This window comes from Capra hircus, chromosome 10, assembly GCF_001704415.2.
Source record: "Capra hircus breed San Clemente chromosome 10, ASM170441v1, whole genome shotgun sequence".
Taxonomy (NCBI): Eukaryota; Metazoa; Chordata; class Mammalia; order Artiodactyla; family Bovidae; genus Capra; species Capra hircus.
The window spans coordinates 82571519-82597563 of record NC_030817.1 but is presented as its reverse complement, the minus strand read 5'-3'; the positions used below and the strand labels follow the sequence as shown (position 1 = coordinate 82597563).

Below are 26045 nucleotides of genomic sequence, written 5' to 3'. Positions count from 1 at the left end.
CAGAGCAACTCTCGCCATGGTGCCAGCTGGCCCTGCTGCTAAAGCCCGGCAGAGTGACTGCTCAGGGTCTTCTTGGAGAGTACTGTGGTGGAAAGTGGGAGTTTGGGGGTAAGACACAAGTCTGAAACCCCTGTCTTCATCCACAGTCTGCTCCATCTCTCTGTAGCTGTGTGGCCCAAAGGGAATTGCTTAACCTCTCTGAGCCTCAGTTTCCTGATCTGTGAGTTGAGAACAATGATGATAACTCCTTAATAGGGAAGCTGTGAGGCTTGACAGCATTTGTGTAAGCACTCTTCTTAATGACGTCTTCTCCCTTATTGCTGACGATACAAACGACCTCCTAAGACACATGACCTGGTAGACACCCCCATCCTTGAATCCTCCCCTGCCCTTGTTCCCACAACCCGCGCTGTCCCGATTTCCCCTCTTAGCTCCTTTGCCCGCAGATCCTCCTTGGCCCAGACTTCCAGGATTAGAGGCCCTCAGTTCAACCTCAGGCACTTTCCTCCAGCACGGGATGCTCCAGGTGGTCCCTTGATCCTAAGGTTTCAGGGACCATATCTGTACAGACAAGCCGGGAATGGGTTGGTTGTGGTGTGTGGAGTTGGTCTCCATACCAGAACTCTGGGGGAATCCATGGGTGAAAGTCCGGGGCAGAGACCCAGGCAGGAGTCTGGTGTGAAGTGGCTGTGGAAGCCGTGACTGTGTGTGAGGTCACCCGAGGGGAGAGTGGGAAAGTCTGCTGGGGTACAGGAGATGCAGACGAGTTCAAGGGGACAGAAGATGGTAAAGCCGTGTTCCAGAAGAAGTGGAAGAGAGAGGAGCTTTGGGAAGATGGGATTGACCAGTCAGGCTCAAGGAGATGCCCTTGGCTTTGGGGGTTCGGTGAAGCAGGAGGCCTTGCGGAGGAGGGTCCTGAGGGACTGCCTGTCGGGGAGGGGTGGAGACGAAGGCAGAGGCAGAGGAGCCCAGGTCAGGGGCCGCAGCCCAGTGGCCTCGATCTTCTGAGGCCCCAGAAAGCGGATTACCCTGCAAAGCCCCTCGAGCTGACTTTCCAAATCCCCAATAGTGCTTCCCTGTCACAGGGAGGGTTAACCCCACTTACATAAGGGCCCTGCACCACCCGCTCTGTCCCCATAACTCCGTGATCCTCCCAGAAGCCTCGCACTGTCCCCCTCCCCCTCAGGCTCTAAGGCTAGGCCAACCCCTGCCCCAGATGCACCCAGAGGTGAGCTCAGCTCTGCTGAGGATGCATGTCATACCCAGACCAACAGGGGGCTTTCTGCTCTAGCCTGGGCATGGGGATGGGGTGGGGGCAGAGGAGCAGGAGAGGAAAGGCTATTTGCTAAGGACTGCTCTAGGATCTCAACAACCCTGAGATGCAATAATAATAATAATAACAGCCCCATCGTTTATTGCTGTTCTTGTTTAGTCTTTAAGTCGTGTGCGACTCTTTGAGACTGCAAGGACTACAGATCATTAGACTCCTCTGTCCATGGGATTTCCCAGGCAAGAATACTGGAGTGGGTAGCCATTTCTTTCTCCAAGGAGGATGTCAGGGATTGCACCCGCATCTCCTGCATTGGCAGGATTCTTTACCGCTAGGCCACCATGGAAGCCCCCCATCATTTATTATGTTCCTACTAAGAACCAGGCCCCAGAACACTTGGAGAATCATCTTAATTAGCTTCCCCAGCTGCTCTACGAGGCAGGTACTCTTGTCATTCCTTTTTCCAGGAGACTGAAGCTCAGACAGGTTAAATCATTACTCAGAGAGGCGTGGCTGGCTGTGAGAGAGCAGGGATTTGAACTTGGATCTGTCTTGGCTGTCTCCACCCTCGCTCCAGGGCCCATCCCCCACCTCAGAACCACCCCCGGGCTTGAGCTGGGAAGACTGAGTCTGGGGAAGCCGAGGGACCAGCCTGCCTGGGACTGTGAAGGCAAGTCAGGGTAGGCAGGTGCAGGGGCTGTGTCCTCCTCCAGTCTTGCAGGAGACCCTCCACATTGGGCCTAGCGTCCATTGCCTGCAGGCCGGCCTCAGACCCTACATCTAACCCATTTCCACCTGTGATGGGAGTTGCCTCTGTAGGGGCATCCGGGGGCTGCTAGCCCTCCAGGGGTGCCCAGACCCTCAAATCCTGGGCCCTAAGCAGTCTCTTATCAAGGGATTAAGTGAGAAGCACTGGGGCAGAAAGCTGGACTTACCCAGGACCAGCAGTGAGCACCCGTGTGTGGAGCCACACACCCCTGTCCCCAGACCCACTTGTCCTGGGGTAGGTGGAGTCCACACCTCCCTTTACAATTCGAACAGCTCGGAAGCACAGAGCACGAGGAACTGGGCAGCCCAGGAGCTAGTATGGGGGCGGCAGGACTGACCGGCTCCCAGGGGCACCTTGGTAATGCTGCAGGTGTGGCCGGTTGATCCCCTGTGGAGACAGTAAAGATTAAGAGGATCATAAGCTGCGTCCAGCACTGCCCTGGGAGAAATCTCCCCGAGCCAGAGCTGCTGCTGTGAGGGCAAGTTTGGGCAGCTCCTGAGTTTAGACAGACGGGGCAGGAGGCAGGAGCACAGAGAGGAGAGGCAAGAGGGAGAGAAAGAGACAGAGGGAGAAGGAGAGATAGAAGAGAGACAGAGTTTCAGAGAGGGAGGCAGGGGCTGGGTCCAGCTCAGAAATCCTGAGGCTTCCCTTAGGCAGGCGGAGGCTGCCCTGGGACCTGCCAGGACAGGCCAACAGCGCCCATGAGCTCCAACATGGCTGCAGCGGTGCCGGCGGCCGTGTCCGCCTCCAGGAAGGAGTCTCCAGGCAGGTGGGGCCTGGGGGAGGAGCCGACAGGTATGGTTTTCCTTGAGGCAGATGTAGACCCTTGGGGAGAGGAGTGTGGGTCACATGTCAGGCCAAGCCCCCAGGGCTATAGGCAAGTTTAAGGAAACCTGCCAGGAAACCCAGAATCCTAGAAACATAGCTGATCAGATGGGAGAAGAAAGGAGAGAAGAGGGCCCTCAGAGGTCGGGAGCAGAGATCCCTAGTGGCAGTGTCCAGAAGGCTCTTGTGCAGGATGGAGCCTGAGCCCACCTGCAGAGAGGGACCGGGAAGTGGAACAGAGAGGGTCATTTGTTGAGAACTGGCCGTTGGAGAAGCAGGGAGGGGGTGTGACAAGGGACACGTTTTCCAGCTGGGAGAGACACGGGTGTGTCTGCATGTGGGTGGGCAGGAGCGTGAGGGCGGTGAGGGAAGGAGGGTGGAGGGGTCCCTCAGGAGGTGGGGATGGCGTGTGACTGGCCCAGCGCAGCCCCCACCCAGCCCGGGCTGCCCTTAGGCGTGGGCCCCTCGCTCCAGTGCCGCGTGTGCGGGGACAGCAGCAGCGGGAAGCACTACGGCATCTACGCCTGCAACGGCTGCAGCGGCTTCTTCAAGAGGAGCGTGAGGCGAAGGCTGATCTACAGGTGAGAGAGGGGCGCCCGTCCCAGAGGAGTCCCGCCGGCCACTGAGCGTTCCTGGGAGGGAGGGAGTGGAGGATGCTCAGGGGAGAAGGGGCTGCAGCCACAGTGTCTGAAACCCATGGCCCAGGGCCCGGGCAGGACCCTGACTCCCTGGGGCTCCCCTCCACCCGCAGGTGCCAGGTGGGGGCAGGGATGTGCCCGGTGGATAAGGCCCACCGCAACCAGTGCCAGGCCTGCCGGCTGAAGAAGTGCTTGCAGGCGGGCATGAACCAGGACGGTGAGTCAAGAACCCCATCCCGGAGAGGCGTGGTAGAAGAGACAGGGGTGCATGATCCGTGGGGTGTCCTGACCCTTCCCACCTCCCCAGCCGTGCAGAATGAGCGCCAGCCGCGGAGCACCGCCCAGGTCCGAATGGACAGCGTGGAGTCAGAAACGGAGCCCCGGCTGGAGCCCCTGGCAACACCCCCTGCCCTCGCAGGGCCCAGCTCTCGGGGGCCCACACCCGTGTCTGCAGCCAGAACCCTGGGACCCCGGGCCCTCACGCCTCCGGGGCACCACCACTTCATGGCCAGCCTGATAACAGCCGAAACCTGCACTAAGCTGGAGCCTGAGGATGGTAAGTGGGCTAACGGCTGAGCTCCAGGTCCCACACCTAGGTCCCTGAAAAGCCACTTCTGCCTGCCTCGGAACAGGGGCTGAGGCGCAACCTCTCTTCCGACAGCCGATGAGAATATCGATGTCACTGGCAATGATCCCGAGTTCCCCTCGTCCCCATACTCCTCCTCCTCCCCCTGTGCTCTGGACAGCATCCACGAGACATCGGCTCGCCTGCTCTTCATGGCCGTCAAGTGGGCCAAGAACCTGCCGGTGTTCTCCAACCTGCCCTTCCGGGATCAGGTATACTCGTCAGTGCGGCTCGCAAGTCAGCCGGGCTGGGGGCGCACACCTCCTTGTGCAGGTGATGACTGGAGGGGCACGCAGCTTGCGGATGGTGAAGCCTGGAGACACCTGTGCCTCAGGGTCAGCGATGGTCATGGGCACGTATCTCTGGGATGCGGCAGTTGGGGTCATCACCTAGGGGACACCGATGGCCAGGGACGCACAGGGACCAGACATTAGAAGGCAGTGTCTATGCTCCTCTGGGTCTTCTTTCCTCCTAGACAAACCCTCTGGCCTTAGAGATGCTCTGTCTCTGCGTCACAGGGTGGTCTGCACACTGTGAATAGCATCAGTGGGCAAATCTGGGCTCCCTTGGAACACAAATGCCCCTGACTTCTGGGTTTGAGTTTCAGCCCAGCCTCTTCACTTGTCTGGGCTTCTCATGAGCAAGGCAACCTGTCAGGACATCCAGGAGGAGAGGCCCACTGGGCGCGGCAGTCCTTAGCCGGTGGTTTGGATGAAGCAGCTCAGAAGCGACGGAGTCTGCTGAGTATGGCCAACCTGGGATGCTGGTGGGGAGTGTCCCTGAGCTGCCCAGCTTCTCACGGCTCCAGGATTTGTCTGTGCTCCACCTTTACCTTTCGATGGAGCCCAGAGAGTGTCTTAGAGCTGAGGTATCTGGGCTGGATGGTGCCAAGTCCCAGAGCTCCGAGCCCCTGGCTGATGTGAAGCAGAGGTCAGAATGTTCTGGGTACCTGGGACCAGCCTGTCCTGTCCTAAGACAGCTGAGAACTTGGCAGAGGTTCCAGGCTGAGCCAGAGAAGCTGTGCATCAGCCATCACACTTGCCCTCACCCCCCTCTCTGGGCACAGGTGATCCTGCTGGAAGAGGCATGGAGTGAACTCTTTCTCCTTGGAGCCATCCAGTGGTCTCTGCCTCTGGACAATTGCCCACTGCTGGCCTTGCCCGAGGCCTCTGCTGGCGGCAGCTCTCAGGGCCGGCTAGTGCTGGCCAGTGCGGAGACTCGAATACTGCAGGAAACCATCTCACGGTTCCGGGCACTGGCGGTGGACCCCACGGAGTTCGCCTGCATGAAGGCCCTGGTCCTCTTCAAACCAGGTCTTTGTCCGAGGATTAGAAAAGAGTGGGTGGGGATGAAGGCAGGGAATTTTGGTGACTTCCTTCTGCCTCTCACTTTCCCTCCATCACCCCTCATAGACCTGAATGTGTGTAGATTTCCCTGCGAGCAGGAGGGGAGGGCTGCATGGCTCCTGGGCTGCTGGGCTCCCCACTCCTGAGGCCCCGGCTGATGGTGAGGCGGGTGGGGGGCCTGGGAAGGAAGCTCACAGCTGCTGCTTCTCTCCAGAAACACGTGGCCTGAAGGATCCTGAGCACGTGGAGGCCTTGCAGGACCAGTCTCAGGTGATGCTCAGCCAGCACAGCAAGGCCCATCACCCCAGCCAGCCTGTGAGGTGACCTGAGCACCTGCCTACCTGCCCATCTGTCCCTTCAGCTCTCTACCACCCTGCCCACCTTTTTGACACTGTCTTAGGGCTGCACTCATTAGATGGGACAGGGATCTCAGTGCAGCCAGCACATGGCTGACACCTACTGTGTGCCAGGCAGAGCACCAGGCCCAGGAATAGGGACCAAAAAGCATAAAGCAAGCTCGCTGCTTCTAGGGGATGCCCAGCGCAGTGGCCACGCTGAAGTTGAGGACCAGCCTAGCTGGTACTGAGGGCCGTATGCATATGAAGGAGACAGAGACTCACTGGGAGGCAGGGCGCAAAGCACTGCTGAGAGGGATTTGTGGAGGCAGGGCTGGTGTTGAGGAAGGAGAGGGTGTACAAGGAGAGAAATTATCATTTACGAAGGGAGAGTATTAAGTGTTAGTCACTCAGTCATGTTCAACTCTTTCTGACCCCATGCACTGTAGCCCACCAGGCTTCTCTGTCCATGACTTAAGTGGGTACCTAAGCACCCCACTCCAGTACTCTTGCCTGGAAAATCCCATGGATGGAGGAGTCTGGAAGGCTGCAGTCCATGGGGTCGCTGAGGGTCGGACACAACTGAGCGACTTCACTTTCACTTTTCACTTTGATGCACTGGAGAAGGAAATGGTACCCACTCCAGTGTTCTTGCAAGGAGAATCCCAGGGACGGGGTAGCCTAGTGGGCTGCCGTCTATGGGGTGGCACAGAGTCGGACACGACTGAAGTGACTTAGCAGCAGCAGCAATCCCTTCTCCAGGGGATCTTCTCAACCCAGGGATCAAACCTTGGCCTCCTGCATTGCAGACAGACTCTTTACCGTCTAAGCCACCAGGGAAGCCCGCAAAGTGAGAGAGAGAGAGCAAATATACATATGTTCTTAGGTCGAGACCAACGTGGCTTGTGGGGATCTTAGTTTCCCAACCATGGATCAAACCCAGGCCCCATGAGTGAAAGCACTGAGTCCTAGTCACTGGACCATCAGGGAATTCCCAGGAATTTATTTTCTTATTCAAATATATGTGGTATTAATGATCATGTAATTATAATAATTATATGATCATTAATAATATAGTCACATACTATTAATGTAAGTAACTTCTTACTTTATAACCTTTACACTATTAAACAATATTTATTCACTATTTTCATCACACTCCTTAACTGAACACTGGAGGAAGGCCACAGTGGGTCCGGGGTAGGTGAATGGGGCCTTTCCTTGAAATTCCTCCTTACTTGCCGTGGCACCTCTCGTCTCTCCTCTCCATCCCCTCTGCCTCTCCTGGAATGGCGCTGTGCCCAAGACTCAGGCTCTGAAGCTGATAATCACACTGTTGGTGTCCTCTCTCCTGTCCAGGTTTGGGAAATTGCTCCTGCTCCTTCCGTCTTTGAGATTTATCACTTCTGAACGTGTTGAGCTCCTCTTTTTCCGCAAGACCATAGGGAATACTCCAATGGAGAAGCTCCTTTGTGACATGTTCAAAAACTAGTGGAAGTAGAAATAAAATGAGTGCAACCACTTTGTGAAACAATCTACTGAAGCTGAAAATCTGGGCTACCCTTTGATTCGGCAATTGCACTCATGGATATGTGTACCTGTCAGAAATGTCCACCAAAAGATTGTTTGAAGCAGCTTTTTTCATAGTAGCCCCAAACTGTACAGTGACAGTGGGATGGACTATAAATTGTGGTAAATACATATTCAGTCGTGTCTGTTTGCAACCTCATGAGCTGTAGCCCACCAGGCTCATCTGTCCATGGAATTCTCCAGGCAAGAATACTGGAGTGGGTAGCCATCCCCTTCTCCAGGGGATCTTCCCAACCCAGGGATTAATCCTGCATCTCCTGCACTGCAGGCAAATCCTTTACCATCTGTGCCACCAGGGAAACCTTATAAAACAGCAATAAAAAGGAATGAATCATCAATATTGTATGACACTATGGATCTATTTCAGACACAAACAAAACCATCCAGGCACCAGTTCTGATTATATAAAGTTTAAGAACAGGCAAGACTAAGCAATGGTTGTAGACGTTAGAATAGAGGTTACCTTTGGGTAGGGGGTGGGGTTGACTGGGAAGGGGTCCAAGGTATGCTAAAAATGTTCTTCATTTTGATCAAGGTGGCGGTTTTGCACTTATTCACTCATTAAAAATTAATTGCACCATGCACTTAAGATTTGTGCACTTTATTGTTAGACCTAAAAAAAAAAAAAGTGAAAAAACAAAACCAGGAAAATAAATGTGGCCAAGGTTCTCCCTTTGAGGACACTGATGGTGTGAGCACAGGGTTGAGTTCCATCTGGTTGCCACTCCAAGTCAGCGTCCAGGTGCCACGAATTCAAACACAGTGAAAAGTCTCCCGGAGGATTCAACAACCCAGCTTCTCTCCAGATGGCATCCCAGCACCCCACAGCTTCTCCCCATCTTTCTTCCCCATCCTTCATCACCTCCCTGAAAATAAAGGTGAGCACCATGCAGCTCAACATAGCAGTCACAGGCACTCTTTGTGGAGGGGAATCTCCATCACTTATTTCCTTATGGAAAGATGAAGTTCAGACAAACCTCTTCCTTTTCAAAGGCAGATCCAGGAGACCTACGAAAAAGTACTTTTAAAAATGTTAATACGTATGAGGCACTAGATACACCAAGACAGTGAAGTGAGCACTGAATGTGTATTGTTATTTAACTCTCAGATTTACCTGGCAGAGGGATCAGCTATCCCCACTTATAAGCGAAAATTAAGAGAGGACTGAAAACTTGGTGTGACTCTACTTAACTCTGGCACTGCCTTCTCCCCATGCCCCTAGACCCATGGAATCAGCTGAACAATTCTGTTCATTTTCTATCTCCAAAGAAGACATGTTTAAAGCCCAGAAGAAAAAAAAGGCCTTGTGAGAAATCCTGGTGTTTCCCTGCCCTTTGGCCTGTGTATGCATTCTCCTCGTTTTTCAGAGATCGGCTGTCTTGATGCAGGAAGGATGGTTCAGAACACTCTGCTCTGGGAATGATGGCTAGACTGATGCCCAGAGAGGACAGAGTAGGGCAAATACTGCCCAGCTTAATCTCTTCCCACTTACGCACTCAAACTACTTGAGACTCTTGAACTTCTAGAAGCATCTGACTTGCCTCAGTTATTTGGGTCATTTAATGTCAATCATGCCATGATACTAGCTAATTCCCTATCCAAAGTTTTATCCATAAGGTTTAAAGGCCACACCTATAGAAAGTTTGAGTAAAGCCATATTAGCAAGAAGCATGGTTGAAGTATGACCAAACAGGCCCTGAACATTATTCTGCAGTCTTGCTTTTGGGAACACAAAGCTGCAAAGGCAGCCAGCTAAAGTTCACATGCTAGTATCTGGGATGTGTGAGCACACAAATTCTACACTGGGAGAGAGACTGGGAACTCCAGGAAGAAGTCTTGGAGACTTAGAGGAGGTCAGTTGAGTTCAGTTCACTCACTCCGTCGTGTCCGACTCTTTGCAACCCCGTGAACTGCAGCACGCCAGGCTTCCCTGTCCATCACCAACTCCCGGAACTTAATCAGACTCACATCCATCAAGTCGCTGATGCCACCCAACCATCTCATCCTCTGTCATCTCCTTCTCCTCCCGCCTTCAATCTTTCCCCACATCAGGGTCTTTTCTAATGAGTCAGTTCTTCACATCAGGTGACCAAAGTATTAGAGTTTCAGCTTCAGCATCAGCCCTGCCGATGAATATTCAGGACTGATTTCCTTTAGGATGGACTGGTTGGATCTCCTTGAAGACTCTCAAGAGTCTTCCCCAATATCACAGCTCAAAAGCATCAATTCTTTGGTGCTCAGCTTTCTTTATAGTCCAACTCTCACATCCATACATGACTACTGGAAAAACCATGGCTTTGACTAGATGGACGTTTGTTGGCAAAGTAATGTCTCTGCTTTTTAATATGCTATCTAGGTTGGTCATAACTTTTCTTTCAAGGAGCAAGTGGATTTTAATTTCATGGCTGCAGTCGCCATCTGCAGTGATTTTGGAGCCCAAAAGAATAAAGTCCGTCACTGTTTCCATTGTTACCCAATCTATTTGCCATAAAGTGGTGGCATCAGATGCCAAGATCTTAGTTTTCATTTTTTTTCAGATGTGTATGTTTTATTATATTTTCAGATTTACCAATTCATATACATTTTTTGGTGGTTTTTGCCATACATTCACATGAATCAGCCATGGGTGTACATATGTTCCCCATCCTGACCCTCCCTACCACCTCCCTACCCATCCCATCCCTCAGGGTCATCCCAGTGCACCAGCCCTGAGCACCCTGCTTCATGCATTGAACCTGGACTGGTGATCTATTTCATATATGGTAATATACACGTTTCAATGCTACTCTCTCAAATCATCCCACCCTCGCCTCTGCCAGAGTCCAACAGTCTGTTCTTTACATCCATGTCTCTTTTGCTGTCTCGCATATAGGGTAATCGTTACTATCTTTCTAAATTCCATATGTATGCATTTATACACTGTATTGGTGTTTTTCTTTCTGATTTACTTCACTCTGTATAATAAGCTCCAGTTTCATCCACCTCATTAGACCGGATTCAAATGCAATCTTTTTAATAGCTGAGTAATATTCCATTGTGTATATGTACCACAGCTTTCTTATCCATTCGCCTGCCGATGGACATCTAGGTTGCTTCCATGTCCTGGCTATTCTAAACAGGGTTGCAATGAACATTGGGGTACATGTATCTCTTTCAGTTCTGGTTTCCTTGGTGTGTATGCCCAGCAGTGGGATTGCTGGGTCGTATGGTAGTTCTATTTCCAGTTTTTTAAGGAATCTCCACACTTTTCTCCATAGTGTCTACATTAGTTTGCATTCCCACCAACAGTGTAAGAGGGTTCCCTTTTTTCCCCACCCTCTCCAGCATTTATTCTTTGTAGACTTTTAGATAGCAGCCATTCTGACTGGCATGACATGGTACTTCATTGTGGTTTTGATTTGCATTTCTTTGATAATGAGTGATGTTGAGCATCCTTTCATGTGTTTGTTAGCCATCTATATGTCTTCTTTGGAGAAATGTCTATTTAGTTCTTTGGCCCATTTTTTTTTGATAGGGTCACTTATTTTTCTGGAATTGAGCTGCAGGAGTTGCTTGTATATTTTTGAGATTAATTCTTTGTTAGTTGCTTCATTTGCTATTATTTTCTCCCATTCTGAAGGGTGTCTTTTCACCTTGCTTATAGTTTCCTTCATTGTGCAAAAGCTTTTAAGTTTATAGGTCCCATTTTTTTATTTTTGCTTTTATTTCCATTACTCCGGGAGGTGGTCATAGAGGATCCTGCTATGATTTACATCAGAGAGTGTTTTGCCTATGTTTTCCTCTAGGAGTTTTATAGTTTCTGGTCTTACATTTAGATCTTTAATCCATTTTGAGTGTATTTTTGTGTATGGTGTTAGAAAGTGTTCTAGTTTCATTCTTTTACAAGTGGTTGACCATTTTTCGCAGCACCACTTGTTAAAGAGATTGTCTTTTCTCCATTGTATATTCTTGCCTCCTTTGTCAAAGATAAGGTGTCCATAGGTATGTGGATTTATCTCTGGGCTTTCTATTTTGTTCCATTGATCTATGTTTCTGTTTTTGTGCCAGTACCAAACTGTCTTGATGACTGTTGCTTTGTAGTATAGCCTGAAGTCAGGCAGCTTGATTCCTTCAGTTCCATTCTTCTTTCTCAAGATTGCTTTGGCTATTTGAGTGTTTTTGTAATTCCATACAAATTGTGAAATTCTGTGTTCTAATTCTCTGAAAAATACCATTGGTAGCTTGACAGAGATTGCATTGAATCTATAGATTGCTTTGGTTAGTATACTCGTTTTCACTATATTGATTCTTCTGATCCATGAACATGGTATATTTCTGCATCTATTTGTGTCATCTTTGATTTCTTTCATCAGTGTTTTATAGTTTTATATATATAGATCTTTGTTTCTTTAGGTAGATTTATTCCTAAGTATTTTGTTCTCTTCATTGCAATGGTGAACGGAATTGTTTCCTTAATTTCTCTGTTTTCTCATTGTTAGTGTATAGGAATGCAAGGGATTTCTCTGTGTTTATTTTATATCCTGCAACTTTACTGTATTCATTGATTAGCTCTAGCAATTTCCTGGTGGAGTCTTTAGGGTTTTCTATGTAGAGGATCATGTCATCTGCAAACAGTGAGAGTTTTACTTCTTCTTTTCCAATCTGGATTCCTTTTATTTCTTTTTCTGCTGATTGCTGTGGCCAAAACTTCTAAAACTACATTGAACAGTAGTGGTAAGAGTGGGCATCCTTGTCTTGTTCCCAACTTTAGGGGAAATACTTTCAATTTTTCACCATTGAGGATAATGTTTGCTGTGGGTTTACGATATATGGCTTTTATTATGTTGAGGTATGATGTTCCTTCTATGCCTGCTTTCTGGAGGGTTTTTATCATAAATGGATATTGAATTTTGTCAAAGGCATTCTCTGCATCTATTGAGATAATCATATGGTTTTTATCTTTCAACTTGTTAATGAGGTGTATCACATTGATTGACTTGCAAATATTGAAGAACCCTTGCATCTCTGGGGGTAAAGCCCATTTGGTCTTTTTACTATGTTGTTAGATTCTGTTTGCTAGAATTTTGTTAAGGATTTTTGCATCTATGTTCATCAGTGGTATTGGCCTGTAATATCTTTTTTTGGTGGCATCTTTGTCTGGTTTTGGTATTAGGGTGATGGTGGCCTCATAGAATGAGTTTGGAAGTTTACCTTCCTCTGCAATCTTCCGGAAGAGTTTGAGTAGGATAGGTGTTAGCTCTTCTCTAAATTTTTGATAGAATTCAACTGTGAAGTCGTCTAGTCCTGGGCTTTTGTTTGCTGGAAGATTTCTGATTACAGTTTCGATTTCTGTGCTTGTGACGGGTCTGTTAAGATTTTCTATTTCTTCCTGGTTCAGTTTTGAAAAGTTATACTTTTCTAAGAATTTGTCCATTTCTTCCAAGTTGTCCATTTTATTGGCATATAGTTGCTGATAGTAGTCTCTTATGATCCTTTGTATTTCTGTGTTTTCTGTTGTGATTTCTCCATTTTCATTTCTAATTTTGTTGATTTGATTCTTCTCCCTTTGTTTCTTGATGATTCTGGCTAATGGTTTGTCTATTTTATTTATCTTCTTGAAGAACCAGCTTTTAGCTTTGTTGATTTTTGCTATGGTCTCTTTTGTTTCTTTTGCATTTATTTCTGCTCTAATTTTTGTGATTTCTCTCTATTAACCCTGGAGTTCTTAATTTCTTCCTTTTCTAGTTGCTTTAGGTGTAGAGTCAGGTTATTTATTTGATTCCTCTCCTGTTTCTTGAGGTAGGCTTGTATTGCTATGAACCTTCCCCTTAGCACTGCTTTTACTGAATACCATAGGTTTTGGGTTGTTGTGTTTTTATTTTCATTCGTTTCTATGCATATTTTGATTTTTTTCATTTCTTCTGTGATTTGTTGGTTATTCAGAAGTGTGTTGCTTAACCTCCATATGTTTGTATTTTTAATAGTTTTTTTTTCCTGTAGTCAACATCTAATCTTACTGCACTGTGATTAGAAAAGATGCTTGAGATGATTTCAATTTTTTTTTAATTTACCAAGGCTAGATTTATGGCCCAGGATGTATCTATCCTGGAGAAGGTTCCGTGTGCACTTGAGAAAAAGGTGAAATTCATTGTTTTAGGGTGAAATGTCCTATAGATATTAATTGTCTAATTGGTCCATTGTATCATTTAAAGTTTGTTTTTCCTTGCTAATTTTCTGTTTAGTTGATCTATTCATAGGTGTGAGTGGGGTATTAAAGTCTCCCACTATTATTGTGTTACTGTTAATTTCCCCTTTCATATTTGTTAGCATTTGCCTTATATGTTACAGTGCTATGTTGGCTGCATATATATTTCTAATTGTTATATCTTTTTCTTGGATTGATCCTTTGATCATTATGTAGTGTCCTTCTTTGTCTCTTTGCACAGTCTTTATTCAAAGTCTATTTTATCTGATATGATTATTGCCATTCATGCTTTCTTTTGGTCTCCATTTGCATGAAATATCTTTTTCCAGCCCTTCACTTTCAGTCTGTATGTATCCCTAGGTTTGAGGTGGGTCTCTTGTAGACAGCATATATAGGGGTCTTTTTTTTTTTTTTTTTTAATCCATTCAGCCTTTGTCTTTTGGTTGGAGCATTCAACCCATTTACATTTAAGGTAATTATTGGTAAGTATGATCCCATTGCCATTTACTTTGTTGTTTGTGGTTCGAGTTTATAAACCTTTTCTGTGTTTCCTGTCTAGAGAAGATCCTTTAGCATTTGCTGACGAGCTGGTTTGGTGGTGCTGAATTCTCTGAGCTTTTGCTTGTTTGTAAAGCTTTTGATTTTTCCTTCATATTTGAATGAGATCCTTGCTGGGTACAGTAATCTGGCCTGTAGGTTTTTCTCTTTCATCACTTTAAGTATGTCCTGCCATTCCCTTCTGGCCTGAAGAGTTTCTATTGAAAGATCAGCTGTTATCCTTATGGGAATCACCCTTGTGAATTATTTGTTGTTTTTCCCTTGCTGCTTTTAATATTTGTTGTGTTTGATCTTCATTAATTTGATTAAAATGTGTTTTGGTGTGTTTCACCTTGGGTTTATCCTGTTTGTGACTCTCTGGGTTTCTTGGACTTGGGTGGCTATTTCTTTCCCCATTTTAGGGAAGTTTTCAACTATTATCTTCTCAAGTATTTTCTCATGGTCTTTTTGTATTATTCTTCTGGGACTCCTATGATTCAAATGTTGGGGTGTTTAACATTGTCCCAGAAGTCTCTGAGGTTGTCCTCATTTCTCTTAATTCTTTTTTCCTCTGTGCTTCATTTATTTCCACCATTCTATCTTCCACCTTATCTTCTGCCTCAGTTATTCTACTGTTGGTTCCCTCCAGGGTGCTTTTGATCTCAGTTATTGCATTATTCATTATTGACTCTTTTTTTATTTCTTCTAGATCCTTGTTAAACTTTTCTTGCATCTTCTCAACCCTTGTCTCCAGACTATTCATCTGTAACTCCATTTTGTTTTCAAGATTTTGGATTATTTTTAGTATCATTCTGAATTCTTTTTCAGGTAGACTCCCTATCTCCTCCTCTTTTGTTTGGTTTGGTGGCCTTTTATCATGTTCCCTTACCTGCTGAATATTTCTCTGCCTTTTCATCTTGTTTAGGTTGCTGTGTTTGGGGTGGCCTTTCTGTATGCTGGAAGTTTGCGGTTCCTCTTTATTGTGGAGGTTCCTCCCTGTGGGTGGTGTTGGATGAGTAGCTTGTCAAGGTTTCCTGGTTAGGGAAGCTTGCATTGGTGTTCTGGTGAGCGGAGCTGGATCTCCTCTCTGGAGTGCAATGATGTGTCCAGCAGTGAATTTTGAGGGGGTCTATGGGTTTGGTGTGACTTTTGTTCACCGGTATTTTTATGCTCAGGGTTATGTTCCTGCATTGTTGGAGAATTATCTTGGTATGTCTTGCTCTGAAACTTGTTGGCTCTTGGGTGGAGCTTGGTTTCAGTGTAGGTATGGAGGCTTTTGGATGAGCTCTTGTCGATTAATGATCCCTGGAGTCAGGAGTTTTCTGGTGTTCTCAAGTTTTGGATTTAAGCCTCCTGCCTCTGGCTTCCAGTCTTATTCTTACAGTAGCCTCAAGACTTCTCCATCCATACAGCACCAATGATAAAACATCTGTTAATGGTGAAAAGATTCTCCACAGTGGGGGACACCCAGAGAGGTTCACAGAGTTACATGGAGAAGAGAAGAGGGAGGAGGAAGATAGAGGTGACCAGGAGAAGAGGGGGGATCAAAAGGGGAGAGTAATCTAGCCAGTAATCAATTCCCTATTTGATCTCCACAGTCTAGAACACTCAGAGAGGTTCACGGAGTTCCATAGAGAAGAGAAGAGGGAGGAAGGAGACAGAGGTGACCAGGAGAACAGGAGGAGGAGTCAAAAGGAAAGAGACCAATCTAGCTTGTGATCAGTTCCCTAAGTGTTCTCCACAGCCCAGAATACACAAAGAGATTCACAGAGTTAAGCAGAGAAGAGAAGGGGGAGGGAGGAGATAGAGGTGACCTGGGGGAGAAAAAGGAGAGTCAAAACGGGAGAGAGCAATCAAGCCAGTAATCACACTCCTAAGTAAAAATGGATACTGAAGATTGGATTCTTAAAGGTACATAATTGATAACAAATACCAAAAAGCAAAGATTGAACATCTAGAGTAGAGGTTGCTGCTGCTGCTAAGTTGCTTCCCTTGTGTCCGACTCTGTGCGACCCCATAGATGGCAGCCCACCAGGCTCCCCCATCCCTGGGATTCTCCAGGTAAGAATACTGGAGTGGGTTGCCATAGACTCTCAAAAATACAATATTAAAAAAATTGCAAAAGTTATTTAAAAAAATATGAAGTTTGCTTTAAAAACAGGGTCTTTTTTTTGCAAGGTAATAGTAGATTTTAAAAATGAAAATTAAAGGAGTAATAAAGAACTTAAAATTTTTTTAATTAAAAAAATTAAAAAATGATAATAGTAAAATATATCTAGTAATTTCTCTGGAGCTATTGAGGGCAGTGTGGAGTCAGCTCAGTTTCAGATAGTCCCTTGATCCAGCTTATACTTTTCAAGGTCTATAGGTCTATATACTATAGGTCCCTTCCAATGTAGCCATTGCTATCTACAAGGTTTTAATCTGTTGCACCTGTCCCTCCCAAAGCGGTTCCCTCTTGTTTATTTTGGCTTCCTCTGTTTGCAAGTCTCTTTAGTATCTAACTTCCACCCTGACACAAGGGGGCGAAGGTGGTCATTTATTTAGGCTCACTTGTTCAATTGTGCTGGAGGGAGGAACATTGCCAACAAATATCACTGGCGTGTGTGGTGTGTACTCACAGTGTCTGGGCCACACTGGGTTTGCCCCCACTCATGACGTGTGTGCTTTCCCGGTCTACACTGCTCAGGCTCCAGGTTGCTCTGCAGGGGAACTGTCTAAGGTGGGGCCTGGGTTGCGTGCACTTCCCAGGTCTAAGCTGCTCAGGCTCAGGTTCTTGGGTACTCCACAAAGGCACAGACTAGGTTGGGCCTACGTTTTGTGCCCTTCCTGAGCTTCCGAGCAGCTCAGGCGACCAAGTGCTTGGCGAGTGCACACTCCCCTTGTGGCCGGTGCGTCTTATCATCTCCCCTGTCCCAGCCACTCGGTTTCCTGGGTGCGCAGCAGAAGTGTCGTCTCAGGTGTGCTGTGTCTCCTCTGGGGAGCTGATCTCTGGTTGCAACCCCCCTGGTGGATGTCAACCGTCCAGGATCCCAGGAAGACTTGGTTAGCAGCTGGGAGCCTGCTCGCAGTTTGGTAAAGGATGCCGTCTCTGGGGCCGACTTTGCCCCTTGCCTTTGGCTCTGGCTGTCACCCGCCTGCCTCCCTGCCTCTAGCGAGGAATGGGCCAGTCCGCTGTCAGCTAGCTCTCCTCTGGTATTCGCTCAGTCCTTTGTTCTGTGAGTGGCCAGGCAGTGGCTTAGGTTAGAGATTTTTACAGGAAAGTTCTTTTTCTCTCTGGCTATCCCATGGTTTGGGTTGCTATCTCGTTAGCTCCCTCAGATTGCCCTCAGGGCAACTGCTTACCCTAAGCAATGCAGCCCACGCTTCCCTGTTCAGCCCTGGCTTGCTGGTGGTGGACACGAGCATTTGGGCTACTTCTCCACTGGGAGTTGCAGTCAGGCGTGTAATCTGTGGGTTTTGTTTTTTTCCCCTCCTGGTTATGTTGCCCTCTGAGATTCCAAAACTCCCCACAGACCCCCCTGGTGAGAGGATTTCCTGGTGTTTGGAAACTTCTCTTTTATGACTCCCTCCCTGGGATGGGTCTCCATTTCTAACTCTTGTCTCTTTTTATCTTTTATCTTTTGTCCTACCTCCTTTCTAAGACAATGGGCTGCCTTTCTGGGTGCCTGGTGTCCTCTGCCAGGGTTCAGAAGTTGTTTTGTGGTATTTGCCCAGAGTTCAAATGATCTTTCGATGAATTTGTAGGGGAGAAAGTGGTCTCCCTGTCCTATTCCTCCGCCGTCTTAGGACTGCCCCCAATATTGGTTTTCTGAATGTTGACTTTTAAGCCAACTTTTTCACTCTTATCTTTCACTTTCATCAAGAGGCTCGTTAGTTCTTCTTTGCTTTCTGCCATAAGAGTGGTGATGTACATAAACTTAATTATCTGCAGCCAACCCAGCATCCACCCCCTCATCCCACCCCGTGGCCCTTCCTAATGTCTTGTCTTCGTTGCAGAGATGCCAGTAAGTACGTTTTTCAGGATCCCCTTCCCCTATGGTTTGCTAGTAGAAGACAGGCACTTACGTGAGATTTGTAAATGAGAAGCCATTCATCTCTGGACACAGTCACAGCCAAATGTGTGGGAAGACAATTTCATAGCAACCTTCTTTAGAGTTGCAGGAGCTTCTAGGCAAACCCTTGAGAACTTCGGGTTCAGATCTGCTGGCTTTCTTGACTTTCAGTGGGGGCTTTCTCTGACCTGCTTCCCCACTTCTTCCAATGTGTACATTAAGCCCCTAGTTCCTCTATCAAGTCCTTCCCATCTGAAATACACTGAGTGGCTTCTGTAATCCTAATACAATACAGTTCCCAGTTGATCCTAGGATTTACTCAACCTTTTGCTGTAAATTGGCCCTACTGAAACTCAGATGGGTAACAGCTCTACCCTAATGGATTTAGGGCCAGTGCTAGGGGAGGGAATACTATGAAAACTCTTTTCTGCCCTCAGTGCCAGAAACATCTTTGATTATGAAGCACACAGAGGTAGACTCTGTGGGCCTATCTGGGCCTTTCTTCTCAACTGCAGTCTTCAGATTTATGAGACACTCTGCTGCTGCTGCTGCATCGCTTCAGTCGTGTCCAACTCTGTGCGACCCCATAGACGGCAGCCCACCAGGCTCCCCCATCCCTGGGATTCTTCAGGCAAGAATACTGGAGTGGGTTGCCATTTCCTTCTCCAATGCATGACAGTGAATAGGAAAAGTGAAGTCGCTCAGTCGTGTCCGACTCTTAGTGACCCCATGGACTGCAGCCAACCAGGCTCCTCCATCCATGGGATTTTCCAGGCAAGAGTATTGGAGTGGGTTGCCATTGCCTTCTCCAGTAAGACACTCTATCCCTACCCTTAAGGGAGTATTTAGATGTAGGAACGGCAGAGAAAGACTCACAAGTTGCCAAGAAGCAACCATTCAGATTAATAAAACCTGAAGTGGGACCCAGATATTGTGGATGACTAGTCTCCATCTGGTGGACACCACTGGTTTTCCTCACTAGGATGCAAGCTCCATAGGGTGCAAGGGCTTTGGTCACCAGCGTACCCCAACCAACTAGAGTGCTCAGTCAACACTTGTCAAATGAGGGATAAATGGCCCCACAGAACTGGGAAGTGACATGCTTGTTAGAGTCTGAGATGTCTCACAAGACCCAACAGATGTTACAGGTGTCTCATCAATGTTCATGGTTATGTCCCTGGCTCTAAAGACACTGTACTGTTATCCAATTTAGGAGAAAGAACAATTTTTTTAACAAGCGAAAGCTCTGATCTGTGTCTCCTTACAACTTTCTGCTCTTTCTTCATCATCAGAAAGGTTTGTTGTAGGTTTAGTTATCACATGGGGAACTTTCAAAAATGGCACTACTAGGTTTTATTTAGCCAACTGCTGCCACTGCTGCTGTCACTTCAGTTGTGTCTGACTCTTCGCGACCCCATGGACTGCAGCCTACCAGGCTCCTCCGTCCATGGGATTTTCCAGGCCAGAGTACTGGAGTGGGGTGCCATTGCCTTCTCCAATTTAGCCAATTGAGGAAACCTTAGACAATCCACTATTCTTATTGTGCTGTCGTGTAGACAATGCAAACTGTAGATGTAAAACAATGTAAAAAATGGAAAGGATGATCTCAGAATTTTTAAATGGAGTAAATTTGACATTAGGGAAAAACTGACCACAATTTTTTTTTTTCAATTCCACTTTGGATTTGGTTTGGTATTTGAGAACCCCGATCACATTCAACTCTCTCATCCAAAATGTAAGTGTGGGCACCTTTTGTCAGGTGCTGAGGATCTAAGTCAGGAAGACAGGTTCCTTTCTTGCCTTGGGAGGCTAATGTCAGCTTTTTGATGTCACAAACACTGGGAGCTGTTGAGAACACAAGACATCTAAGCCAGTTCAACGGGGAAGAGGGAATTTCCAAGTAGAAATGCCTTTTACACTATGACCTCAGAGTCAGTAGGAGTTACCCAGAGAAAACCTGGGGGAGGGACACACGTTCCAGACTGAAGGCAGATGACCTTGCCAAAGTCATGCAAGTGCAGGGGCAGAACAAAAAAGGACACACCAGGGCCCTCTACTAGCAGCTATGCCTTTTTGGTGAGGATCCTCAAGGTAGATTTATTTTCTTCCCAGCTAGGCGTCCCTTATGGAAAACTCACAACTTGAAATCTCACCTTCACTTGAGCTATATTAGGTTCCCAATAATTACCATCTCTGTACTGTATCAATTTGGGGCTCAGCCCTTTGCATTAAAAAAAATGAGCACTTTATCAAAAATCATAGCTGTTCCTTGGGTTCAGGCTGGACTGAGTTGGGGTGGGAGCCAAGATGGTCAGAAAACAAACCACACATATTGCTGCTTCTGGAAGCTTTGTTCTTTAATGAGCCATGGAGTGACCTGTCCATCAAACTGCTCTTGTGTAGCCATACAGTGCATATTTTGAGTGGCACAAACTGCACTTTATACAATTGATGGCCCCAGCCCCACCCCCTGCCAAAAAAAAAGGAAATCACAAAGTGCCTGTTGATTGCATCAGGAATGTAATCAGTTCTGTGGGTGAGACAAATCATTCTTTGTATAGAATTATTCTGTTAAACAGTAAAATGATACTATATTTCACAGGCTATGTCCTTTTACAATAGATAGTCTTTTATAAATTTACACTCAGTGTATTTATATAAATTACTTTAAATCCATTAATATAATACTTATCTGTAGTCTACACCTTTCCCTTAGTAAATACAATTACTTAGTTCCAAAGGTGCAACTTTTACATGACCTAAGAGGGATGATAAATAGACATTCAGTATGGCTGGAAAGGTGATGGACCCCTTGGTGGGGCTTTTTTGACAACAGTTTCAACCAAGAGACCAACAAGACCTAATAGATCCACCTCCATCGTCACTATTTTGCCCTTTACCACCAGATAAGATGTGGGAGCAGTTCCAGAGAAAAGTGGGTAACAGTATTTTAAGGGCATAGAAAGAAAAGTGAAAGTGTTAGTCACTCAGTCTTGTCTGACTCTTTGAGACCTCATGGACTGTAGCCTCTGTCCGTAGAATTATCCAGGCAAGAATACTGGGGTGAGTTGCCATTCCCTTCTCCAGGGCATCTTCCCAACCCAGGGATCGAACCCAGGGTTCCCACATTGCAGGCAGATTCTTTACCATGTGATCCATCAGGGAAGCCCCAAGAAAGACTCCCACAAACACCAAGGAACCTACCAAGGGTAGCATGGTAGTGGGGGACAGTGCCAACTGTCACAGAATTATGGGGAGCTGTCCCACAATTATGGGTAGACAAACATACCTGTCAGCACAGAATGATGCTGTGTGGGTCAACACAGAATGACCAAGAGGGGGAAAAATGAGAGAGGAGAATGAGGAAAGCCAGTGGAGTGTTTCTTTCTAAAATTAAAACTCTCTGAGCTTTGAACACATCCTGAGAATATTTTCTCTCTTGTTCACCAAAGTGCTTGTGAAAGGTACACATTCCTTAGTTACAGTTTAAAAAAGAAAAATGTGGCCCACAGGCACTGAAGTGGGCCTGCAGAACCTTGCTGGAGTCCTGTTTTCTGCGTGCTTCTGGGACCCTCCATCTTCGACAGTGAAAACAACCCTACTGTGATGGAAGACAGAAGTCTCCACTAACTCCCATGAGGAGGGAGGGCTCTTATATCCCACCCCTTGAATTCAGGTCCCTCTGCCTCCACAAGGCTCATATTGGGCTGTTACCTCCTCTGTGTTCACAGAAACCCAGAGTGGCAAAGTAATTAAAACGGCAGGAAGTACACAGTGCATTACAAAGGAAGCAAGTCACCTTCCTGGATCCTTTCTCTATTTACTTCATTTTGTGTATACACACTTTGACCCTACAATTAAACTTCTCTGCTTCCATTACATTTTCCATGATAAGGGATACGTTGGCTTTAATGGGGAGAATTAAAACTCTAGGCTGTATCTGGGGCTGGGAATGTGTGATAAGAAGAGAATGCTCTGCATTTTAGAGTATGGGCTCCAAATGAGGGGCTGCCTCTATGCTGCCACATATGGGTTTCTTTTGAGGCATTTGAGATCAAAGAAAATGAGCAAAGGAGAAGCAAATAGAAAACACACATTTGACACATACAGATATTAAATATCTTAATTATAACTGATTGTAATGCAGCATCAGCTGTGGTAACATAACATGAACCACAGAGATGACCAGTTAAGATCAGAGGAGAGGAGAGACAGCACTTGGTTCTGACAGTTGTTAAGTGTTATGGCTTCATCTTTTTCAGGCCAACAATGCCCATTATTCTAGAGAACAGCAGCATGCTTTCCTTCAAAGGGAGGGTCCCGCCTTTGCTCTCCATTCTTAGCATTCCACGCAGCTCCCTTTCCCCACCCCTCCATTCTGACAGCTTGTTAAAAGACTAGAAATCCACAAATCTAGCAACTGAAAAACAAATATTTATTTAATGTTATCCAAATTCAGGTTTTAGGTCCCTGAGAAAAAATTATAAAGTCTCTTAACATCCATCACCTGGTTCCTATAAAGTGACCTATATGAGTAGTTTATTTTTTTTTAACTGCCAAAAACTTATTTTGCAAAACAGCAACAAAACAAAAACTCCACAAAGATTTAGAAGGGAGACCATATGCCAAGATGTGTTTCCCAGGCCATTCCTCTAGGCCAAAGAAAACTACTCAACAGGGGTACTCGCTTTTTTTTGTATGGTATTTAACCAATGTCCCGGAACAAGTGGAAAGGAGTACTCAACATCGGCTGAAAACCACCTTCCCAAGAATAATGGGAGAGACTGCGCCTGGCACAGGGACTGGGGCACCCATGCAGACACAGCCATGATGAGGGGCTGGGTTCTGCTCTGGGAGATTATCTGAAATTCAGATTTTTTAAGACCTTATTTACCTTTATTACTCCTCAAGGCAGCATGAACAAGGTGACAGATGTTTGCAGGTTATAAAATTGAACATGTTTAGTTACTAACCATCATCATTCTGGAAATTGACAAAGACTCCTTTTCCCGAGGTCATTTCTGAACCCCACCAAGGAGAGGAAAGCCGCCTGCTACCTGGAGCTGCCACTTGGGATGATACCTGTGTCTGGCCTCTGGGGCTCGACAGCAGCCACAGAGGCAGTGGCATGAGGTTCACTGTTGTGTAACAGGAGAGACTCTGCCTTATTAATGAAAGTCCTCAGGTTTCTATAACTTCATCTCAAAGAAGTATGAAAAGGAAGAATAACCAAAATTCAGGTTACAGATGGTAAAGGCTCTTTTTTAGAACAGTGCATGTGGTAGTTAGACAAGATGCATTTAGTAACTTTAAAAAAGAAACATTTTCACATACTTATCTCAAGAAAGGGTATCATGTTTCATTTCCCATATATTATAAATAGCAAAAACAGACTTCTAATCCCACAGACACTAAGAAGCTTAAAATGCTTTTATAACTCAGGTCCATGGAGACACCCAGTGGTGAGAAAAATGGTTTGACTTTTCCCTCAACCCAGGGATGTCTGGCTCTCACCACCGCATCCAGTGGCCCTTAATCTGTGGGAAGAAACTCTATGGGGAGGAAGGAAGCATAAAGTTAAAAAGAAATATGCACACTATACATATATATATTTACAGTAAACTTCAGTAACCAGAATATTAACAAAAATAGCTTCAAGTAGTCCTTGATTTTTTTTTAAATCTATTTAATACTGATGGTCTGAGGAAAAAGAGATAAAAGCTAGATGGGTCATATTAAAAACTTATCTTTTTTTCTTTTTTGGCAGCTTCCTGTAATGTTTATTCATGCAGTGCCGTGTGAATGCTTGGGGAGAAGTGATTAAGTGGTCACATCATTTGTGTGAGCTCGTGGTGGAAATCCACCAGCAGATGAACAGGTTCATATATGGTCTTCAGTTTAATCTATACAAAGAGAAAGGCCTGGATAAATTAGAATGAAACCCTCCTGTTTAGGGATCACCATGTCTCTGGGACATTTAAAAAGTATTAGAGCAACCTGATTCTAGGATCAGGGGATATAAGAACAGTATGGCTATTCAAACTTCGGCCCATGCAATACATTTGGCAGGAACTAACCAGGAGTTAAACCAGCATTGATTATTATGACATCAAACATCGTTGAAAAACAAAACAGGTCTTCTCTTCTTCGTTGGATAACCACAGAGGTCTCAAACATGCTCTGATGGCTTGATGGAGACAACTGCTTTTTTTTTTTTTACTTTCCCCAGAATATAACATGGAGTGTTTCTCAAAAATCTTAAAATAGAGGGCTTAGGCTTTTTGCTTACAAATCCTTGGAAGAAAATTATATTCTACACCAGCTCCTAACTATCCCAAAATAAACCCAAAGGATTTTGCTTTCATGGTTAAGAAAGGTTTATATGTTTTCTTCAAATGTTAGAAATCAGTGGGTCCCTCTAGCCCACAATGTCCCCCCAGTTCCACACTCACCTCTGGGAAGGGAAAAAGGGAAGGAGGAGAGGCAACTACAGAGACCTCCACAACTGACCCAAATCCCAAGGCCCTGGGCGCTCTGTTCAGCGAAATCTCTAGCTGGATACAGCAGCCAAGGCACAGCTGGTACCGTCCCTGGCAGGCTTCAAAGAAGACTTTCCACTTTGGCAGGAGGCCCACCCAGGACTCAGCACACAAGGTCTTGGCTGCATGCTCAGGCAAGAGGCAGGACCACAATCAGGATGGATACTGTGGACCAGGTGATGAAGCCCCAAGGTGAGATGTGTTTACCACTCTGTAGCCATAAGGGACACACATCTGCCAGTTCAGACCATAAACTCATTATTCCCAAAGAGAGCTAGCTGTTGGGCCGAGCTGCAGTCTGGGTCCACAGTTTTCCTGCGGCCAGACACAACTATCCCCTCTGGGGTCTCTTTGGTTTTCTGAGGTGAGTTTTTCACATTCTTTAATTTTTGTTTGCCCTTTTCAGGGTTGAAGGTTCCTCTGCTGATGAACTGAGGCTTGTCTCCTAGGGATTTGGTCTGGCCCGATGGCCCTTCCATCCCGAGGGCCTCACCAGCTGAGGAAGCTCGGTAGAAAGGAGATTTGGAATAAATCTGAAATCGTCTTCTGGTCCCATGAGAAGATGCAGTGCCAGATGAACATAAAGAAGAGACGGAAGAGTCCACTGAATCCAGTGAGTCTTGCTGCTTTTTGAGCTGCTTCCGCAACCTGCTTGAAGGTTCAGACTTGCCAGCTGCCTTCGTAGAGATAAGGGCTAAGCTTCTCTCTAATGCAATAAAGAGACCAAAGCTGTAAATGACAGTTCTCTCTGGAGCAAATCATTGTGTGATGAAGAGGTGTCACTGCTCACATGTGAAAGTGGGTGGGCTAAGATCTGGAGGGTCCAGGGTGACCTGCTTTGGGCACAGTCACAACTCAAGAAGACCTAACCACCCATCTCTACACCATCCATATAGTTTCAGAATTAACCCTGAGGAAGCTGGAGTGGGACCATGCCATTAGAAGAGGCCTACAACCATCCCCATCATTTAAAACACTGCCAGAATATGTAGTAAATATCACATCTCATGGAGACATGGCAGGCAGTTAAAGGCTTCCTTGGGTCCAGTCCCATCTCATAGCAGGGCACGGCCTCACTACCTACCCTTAGAAAATGGGTCATGAGTCAGTAAGACAACATGAGCTATGACTGCTGGCTTTCCTCTGTGGTAAATACAAGGAAACATTACATTACAAAAGAACTATGTTACACTGAAGGCTTGGTCTGATGAACAATTTATACAGAAGTTTCAGGAGGACTGGTATATTTCAGCTCCTTAGGACTTTGTCATCTTTTCATGTAAGGTCAAAAGCCTTCTTCAAAGAGACTGTCTTTGCTTGGGAATCCTTATT

General features: G+C 46.3%; 2 protein-coding genes across 8 annotated transcripts in view; one reads left to right on the top strand and one right to left on the bottom strand.

Moving 5' to 3' along the window:
- Positions 2699-7528, top strand: NR2E3 (nuclear receptor subfamily 2 group E member 3). The gene is made up of 8 exons (XM_005685169.2): positions 2699-2834; positions 3319-3445; positions 3616-3719; positions 3810-4058; positions 4164-4339; positions 5194-5440; positions 5688-5793; positions 7168-7528. Exons 1-8 carry the CDS (start codon positions 2741-2743, stop codon positions 7298-7300), a joined length of 1236 nt encoding a protein of 411 aa, XP_005685226.1. The 5' UTR covers positions 2699-2740; the 3' UTR covers positions 7301-7528.
- Positions 20514-26045, bottom strand: part of MYO9A (myosin IXA) — a 241476-nt gene continuing 235944 nt past the window's right edge. For all 7 annotated transcript variants that reach the window (XM_018053556.1, XM_018053558.1, XM_018053557.1 and 4 more), the window contains one exon: positions 20514-25419. In XM_018053556.1, the coding sequence (XP_017909045.1) occupies positions 24956-25419 (464 nt within the window). In that variant the 3' untranslated portion in view covers positions 20514-24955. The remainder of the gene's footprint in view (positions 25420-26045) is intronic.

Bases quoted from the DNA above. Each gene is read 5' to 3' on its own strand.
- NR2E3 (XM_005685169.2), top strand. From the start codon at position 2,741: ATGAGCTCCAACATGGCTGCAGCGGTGCCGGCGGCCGTGTCCGCCTCC. The intron at 4,340-5,193 runs GTATACTCGTCA...CTCTGGGCACAG, and splicing joins ACCTGCCCTTCCGGGATCAG to GTGATCCTGCTGGAAGAGGC. The intron at 5,794-7,167 runs GTGACCTGAGCA...TCTCCTGTCCAG, and splicing joins CACCCCAGCCAGCCTGTGAG to GTTTGGGAAATTGCTCCTGC.